This window comes from Coffea arabica, chromosome 6e, assembly GCF_036785885.1.
Source record: "Coffea arabica cultivar ET-39 chromosome 6e, Coffea Arabica ET-39 HiFi, whole genome shotgun sequence".
In the NCBI taxonomy this organism is placed as follows: Eukaryota; Viridiplantae; Streptophyta; class Magnoliopsida; order Gentianales; family Rubiaceae; genus Coffea; species Coffea arabica.
The window spans coordinates 15452979-15460336 of NC_092321.1; the positions used below are offsets into that span (position 1 = coordinate 15452979).

General features: G+C 38.0%; 1 protein-coding gene across 1 annotated transcript; it reads right to left on the reverse strand.

The window, feature by feature from the left end:
* Nucleotides 1–218: 218 nt before the first annotated feature.
* LOC113696496 (uncharacterized) lies at nucleotides 219–5136 on the reverse strand. The gene is made up of 2 exons (XM_072056034.1): nucleotides 4412–5136; nucleotides 219–831 (listed from the first exon to the last, which is right to left on the reverse strand). The coding sequence occupies exons 1-2, from the start codon at nucleotides 5125–5127 to the stop codon at nucleotides 219–221; spliced, it is 1329 nt and encodes a 442-aa protein (XP_071912135.1). The 5' UTR covers nucleotides 5128–5136.
* Nucleotides 5137–7358: the final 2222 nt, after the last annotated feature.

The following is a 7358-nucleotide window of genomic DNA, read 5'->3' on the forward strand; positions in this document are numbered from 1 at the left end:
CTACCTGCCTACTTTGAGTCGATAGATATATGTTGCAGGACAAGTTATAAGAGAAGTGATCCCTACCATCCACCTCTTTGAGAAAAAAAAACAAATGTAGAAGACAGAACAACCTTTTTTTATTCCCAATATACTTTGCAATTTGAAGAGTGACACCAATACAACTTTTTTGAACAAGGATATCTGCTTTTGCCTTTTCCCAAATAGGGTACATTAAATTAAACACACCACTCAGAAATCTTAGCAGGACCAACGACTTTGCCAGAATCAGCTACTCTTGCTACACATTTAATGCATATATAGAACTGGCAAGTTTCACATTTAAACACCCTGTTGCCATACATCCGTTCATGGCAAGAGTCGCAGGTGGAACGATATTCACCTTCACGAACTAACTTGAGAGGGTGCGGATGTCTTCCAAATTCAAGAATGCGCCCAAAATTGCAATTTCGTGTCACACCAAGTCCGGGGATACAACGAGGGTGAAAAGATTGATCACACTCGCGACAATGATAGTGCCAACGTCTGGGATGAATTTCTTCTTCGCAAATCTCACAATAGAATTCATCAGGGCGGTCACTGAAAGGAGGAAAGCTTAGGGGAAGAGTGTGTTTATCCCACCTGTGATTGACACTCTCTGGTAGCAAAGCACATTCATAGTTCAAATAGAAACCACAAGGCTCACAGGCATAAAGAAAACTACGAACAACATTTCCACAGGAGTTGCATTTGTTGCCATCGCCCCTATACGTTTGAACAAGGGAATGCTCGTGGGCTTTGTGATCGATTGTGGAGGGTAATAAAGCACACTTGACATCAAAAGTATACAACCTACATGTGTCACACTTGAATAAGTAGCCATTACAGTCCAGATTGCAAGCGCTACGCTTGATCATCCCCCATACATATGAAACAAAAGCCAGCTTAAGTTTATGCTTCTCATGACTTGGGTGTTGCAGTTCCTCTGGTAATTGAGCACAGGTTAAGTGGACAAAATAATTGCATCGAGTACATTGGCAGCACAAAGAAACAACAGGTTCAATGCATCTGTTGCATGTTATGCGTTCAACATTTCTTGATTTGATAAGTTTCTGGATGTCCACAATAGCCAAAGTATGTTGGCAACAACTGACCTGCACTTTCTTGGGAACTCGCACAATCTCCAGGCCCTGTTTTTTCTCCAAAATATGTCTAATTTCTTGGACAAAATCGTTGGTAGGTAATTGGACCAAATCCTCCTCATCTTCCTTGTTGAACGACGCGTTGGTCAACAAACGCGTTTTTTGCTTCGTCCCACATCGGTAGAAGCCAAAGGAATTCTTCCTTTGATTTCCTATAAATAAGGGAGCCTTATGAAGGTTTTAACTTGCACCACTCAAGAGAGTATTATATGGCCTATTAGTTTTTTGAGTCATCTAACCCATTTATAGTCAAATATTTTAGACTCTCTTGTTTTGAGTTTAGGAATATTTCCTAAACCTTTTGTAAGTGCCTTATTGGCCTAAGAACCACTTTTCTACAACTTTTGTATTTCTTCTTCAGTTTGTTAGGACCGATTCAGGAATAAACAAACTAAAATTAGAACAAAATAGTCGGTATAACTGACCATATAATGATTAGGCGGTAGACACCAGTCATATAATAATTAGGCGGAAAAACCGACCAAATAAAGGGGTTGTGGCAACCCAATAAAGACAAATAATAAAGCAAATAAAAGACACTGAAGATTTACGTGGTTCGGTCAAATTGACCTACGTCCACGGGCGAGAGAGGAGCAATACTTCTACTATGAAGAAAAAATACAAAAGCCGTAGGAAAGTGGTTCCTAGGCCAATAAGGCACTTACAAAAGGTTTATGAAATATTCTTAAATTCAAAATAAGAGAATCTAAAATATTTGACTATAAATGGGTTAGATGACCCAAGAAACTAATAACCTATATAATGCTCTCTTGAGTGGTACAAGTTAAAACCTTCATAAGGCTCCTATATTTATAAGAAACCAAAAGAAGAATTTCTTTGGCTTCTACCGATGTGGGACGAAGCAAAAAACGCGTTTGTTGACCAACGTGGTGTTTAACCTCTGTTTTGAAACTCGGATCGGACCGGCCGGTCGAACGGGGAACCGGCCAGGTAGCCGGTCCGAGTCATATTAAAAAATCGAAAATTTAAAAACCCGGTCAAAGCCGATCAAAACCTGGTTTGACCGGGCAAAAATCGATTTTTCCGGTTCAACAGTAATTTTTTTTAAAAAAAATTCAAACTTTTTAATATTATGTTTTGACCCCCTAAATTGTTAAAACTTATTGATATACCTCAAATATTTGATACTTTATAAATATTGTCCTAAAATTTGATGTTATTTTTTAATTAAATTCATAATTAAATTCTAAACTTGTTAATATTTATTAAATAATATAAATTGCTACTTGATTGTTCTAATTTCTTTGTATTTTCTTGTTAAATATATTTGAAACATCAAATATATATGAATACACCTTTATTAATATCAATATATTATTAGATATTATATATATAATATTTTAATTTTTAAATAATTTTTATTTATGACGTCGTCCGGTTCGACCCCTATCGACACCTGGTCGAACCCATTGACCCCTGACCCCTGACCTCAGCCGAGTCGCTATCCGGTCCGGTTCTGAAAACATAGCGTTTAACAAATCTCCACCTTGATGAATCCCCAACATCGAGAGATTATAAACTTGCTCCACCTTCTCCATATAAATCCCAATGGGACTAAATCACCAACAACGAATACCAACCAAGTCCAAGCACTGCTTGAACTTGTAAAGTGGAAGATGTTTTGTAAACATATCGGTTGGATTGTCCTTAGTATTGATTTTCTGAATAAGGACTTTTCCCTCAATAATGATATCCCGAATGAAGTGATTCTTCACCTCAATATGCTTTGTCCTCTCACGATACATCTGAACTTTAATCAAGTGTATAGCACTTTGACTATCACAGTGAATAACAGTAACACCTTAATGTAGACTAAGTTCGCTAAATAAACTCTTCAGCCACAAGGCTTCTTTGATTGCCTCGGTCACAGCCATATATTCTGCTTCTGTAGTAGACAAAGCTACGACAGGTTGTAGAGTAACTTTTCAACTAACAGCACAACCGCCAATGCAAAAAAATACATAGCCAGAAAGTGATCTTCTCCTGTTAAGATCCCCAACGTAGTCTGAGTCTACAAAACCAAACATGCATATATCTGAAGTACCTTGCAAACATGCATTTGAAGTACCTCGCAAGTATCTGAGAATCCACTTCACAGCCTGCCAATGTGCTTTACCAGGGCAGGACATATATCTGCTTTACCTTTTGTAAGTGCTTTATTGGCCTAGAAACCACTTTTTTAGGATTTTTGTATTTCTTTTTCATAGTAGAAATATTGCTCCTCCCTCCTCCGTGGATGTAGGTCAATTTGACCGAACCACGTAAATCTTCTGTGCCTTTTATTTGCTTTATTATTTATCTTTATTGGGTTGCCACAACCCCTTTATATAGTCAGTTTTACCCCCTAATTATTATATGGCTGGTGTCTACCGCCTAATCATTATATGGTCGGTTATATCGCCTATTTTGTTCTAACTTTAGTTTATTTATTCCTGAGCCGGTCCTAACAAACTGGTACCAGAGCAAGTTTATAATCTCTCGATGTTGGGGACTCATCAAGGTGGAGATTTGTTGAACGATGCGTTGGTCAACAAAAGCCAAAGGAATTCTTCCTTTGGTTTCCTATAAATAAGGGAGCCTTATGAAAGTTTGAACTTGCACCACTCAAGAGAGCATTATATGGGTTATTAGTTTCTTAGGTCATCTACCCCATTTATAGTCAATTATTTTAGGCTCTCTTATTTTGAGTTTAGGAATATTTCCTAAACCTTTTGTAAGTGCCTTATTGGTCTAGAAATCACTTTCTTACGGCTTTTGTATTTTTTTTTCATAGTAGAAATATTGCTCCCCTCTCGCCCGTGGACATAGGTCAATTTGACCGAACCACGTAAATCTTCTGTGCTTTTTATTTGCTTTATTATTTGTCTTTATTGGGTTGCCACAACCTCTTTATATGGTCGGTTTTATCGCCTAATTATTATATGATTGGTGTCTACCGCCTAATTATTATATGGTCGGTTATACCGCCTATTTTGTTCTAATTTTGGTTTGTTTACTCTTGGCCGGTCCTAACATTCCTTACCCTTTGGTCCATGCATTCCACGCCTGCTTCTACAGAAGTAGATGTTTAAAGGTGATTACATCAATAGATGGACTGAATATCAATCAATTCAGTGTCTTACCACGAAGTTAGTTCTCTATAATGTTATAATCATTGAACTGAATCTCCTGGATTGTTATATAACTAAGAAAAAAAAAAGAATACTTACGGTAGAATCCTGTCATTCGTCATGCACTTGAGATGGACAAAGTATCTACAGGGACCGCAATAGTACAGCCAATTTTGGAAGGGTATTTTCTTGAAGCAGATGTCACACGGAATTTCATATCTACGATATTCAATCGGAAAACAATATGCAAGAGAAAGAGGATGCTGATGAGGCTTTCGATGGTTGATAGTCGGCAACAAGGCACAACTCCTATGGATCCAGAATGTACAGGCTGTACAAATATAGGATTGCTGCTCCTCTTTTGTTCCACAAGCATCGCAAGCGAACGAAGCTATTCTTTGTACCAGAGTCAGTAGATGTTCATGGCTAGGATGTTCCAATTTGCCTTGAGGAAAAGCACACAAGATATCGAGGTCGAAATTGCAACGATAACAATGATAGACGAAGCTATTCCATGGTTGTCTACAGGCGTCGCACAAGCAGCTTCTGTCTTTGGGATAAGGTGAATTTGGCAGGAGTTTGAGTGGATGGTCAAGGTGCAGGGGATGATGCAACATCTCCCTTGGCAGCTCGGCACATGTTTTGTGGAGGAAGATGTTGCATTCGCTGCATTTGTATGTGGGCTCTTCAAGAATTGGTTTTTGACAGCCGTAGCAGACACTACTATGAATAGGTTTCTGATCATCCTGCTGGAGCTGAGTAGCGAGGATGAGAGGATGCTTTTCATGGCTAAAGTGTTTCAGCTCCCCCTCCATGTCTTTTGTCGTTTTAATGTCGGCAAAACGTCAAAAATGCTTATCCTGGCTGGAGTGCTGCTGATCTTGACTGGACCATTTGAGAAATGTTATGCCCTGAGTAAAGTAAAGGACAGTGGTGGAGCCAGTCTTGTCTTGTGAACAACTCCTCAGATTTTGGAATCTTTGATCTTTTATGCACTTATTTATTATTATTATTTTTTGAGATCATTTGCTATAGGGATTAACTAACTATATGATCAATAGCTGCCACAGGTCCTCAAGCTTGGGAGTGCGATGAAATTGGACCTCTCCGGCAAACATCAGAGATAATATTATACATCTCCTTGATTTAGCTGAAATAAGCAAATAAAATGACGGGACAAAGCCAAACAAAATACAGGCAAAGGTCGAGGAAATTGCAGAATTTCTATAGGAAAGGAATATGCAAAGAGAAAGAGGATGCTGGTCAGGCTTTCGATGGTTGATTCTTGGTAGCAAAGCACAAGTCCTATGAATCCGGTAGTGACAGGTAGCATAAATATTGGATTGCTCGTCTTCTTTTGTTCCACATGTATCACAAGTGAATCGATGTTCATGACTTAAATGTTCCAATTTGCCTTGAAAAAAGGCACACAAGATATCTATCAAGGTTGAAGTCACAAGAATAACAACAATAGAAGCAGCTCTTACATTTTCTAGAACAGGCGTTGCACCGGTAGTTTTGCCGATTATCCGACATCTTGCATCAACTCCAAAACTTGATCAGATGGCATATGCTAACTTTCATAAGCAACGCTTTCAAATTCCAAAACTCTTAACAAAGAGCAGCATACTTTAAAATTTTGGTCAACACATATTTAACACAATCACCATTTCATGATTAGTTTAGAAACATAACCTGAGTGGGGCTGGAATTTTATGATTTCACACTACACTTGCGAGTTCTATGGGTGGACCTTTCACTGCTGAATATTCTCAAGTAGGTAAACATCGCCATAGACCTGGATTGGTCCTAAGAGCATATGACCACAATTTAACTATTTTGTAAACTGATTTTTTTTATTTAATTAGTTTTCTAAAAAAAAGTTATTTAAAACAATATAAAAATTTTCACCAACAATCAAGTTATAAGAACACTGAATTTTTGCAAAGATATTTGGAAATATTGGCATTGGCATCACAGCTTTTGAATGCTGCAAACCAAGGGATAGCAGCTTGGTCACTAAGAGAAAGATAGTCAGGGAACAAAGATCAAGACCTGGCAGAGGCAGTGAGATTATGCATGGTCAAGGCAGCAGGGAAAGGATGGAGGAAAATCAACATACAGTTTGAAAACAGGAAGATGATGACACAATTTCAAAATGGAAAAACTGGGAATATAGCGATAGTTGCTATTATGGAGGATGTCCAGCAAATGTCCTTGTGGTTTCGAATGTGCTCTTTTGTGAGGTTGAATGAAGAAACTGATAGCCCATGCTACAGTTTGAGCAAAATTGCTCTTTTGAATTTTTGTGACATGAAGTGGAATTACGCCACTCCATAGTGCTAAATGCACTCTTGTAAAGATAGGAGCCTTTGCTCCAAAATTGTACAGCTTATGATGTTATAAAATTTCTATCGTTTCGGAAAAAAAAAATTTTTGGAAACATTGATTAAATTGTACTACATGGGGTGTCTATAAGGTCAGGGGCATGTGTTGATCTTTCGTGTACGTGTATCTCCTAGGATGCAAGAACCATATCTATGCATCTACCAAGTACCATATCTATGCATCTATCTTGACTATATACCTCCACCAAATGCAGATCGAAAGCAACTATAAGGAGAAGAAAGACTTGTGAATCCCCATGGCAGACAAGCTGTCTTTACCAATAACAAAGATGGGGATTTTCCTTCACAAGAAATTAAATAATCGAAATGACCATCTAAAACATGGGCTTTTGATACCTCTTCTAGGTAAAAGTTCTGAAGAAGTTAACTGAAGGCTAGAGGCTGAATGGTACGGCTTGGTTAAAAATCAAGGCATGAAAAAACAGAGGTATATGATTCTTATTGAATCATCAAATGAACATCTATAAACACGCAGGTTTTCTATAATATCTCTTCCAGGTAAGCTCTAAGTTTCTTATTATGGAGCATCTCCACCTCGCAGGTCATCAAATACTATGCATGTCTCCACGATTTAGCTGAAATGTGACCCCAAAAAAAAAAAAAAATTGGCAGCACAAACAGAAATAAAATGCAGGCGG

What these genes read in the sequence shown, in the direction of transcription:
- LOC113696496 (XM_072056034.1), bottom strand. Translation starts at nt 5,127, where the DNA reads ATGGAGGGGGAGCTGAAACACTTTAGCCATGAAAAGCATCCTCTCATC. An exon ending in ACGAATGACAGGATTCTACC is followed by an intron (nt 832 to 4,411) that starts GTAAGTATTCTT and finishes TGACACATGTAG; the next exon opens with GTTGTATACTTTTGATGTCA.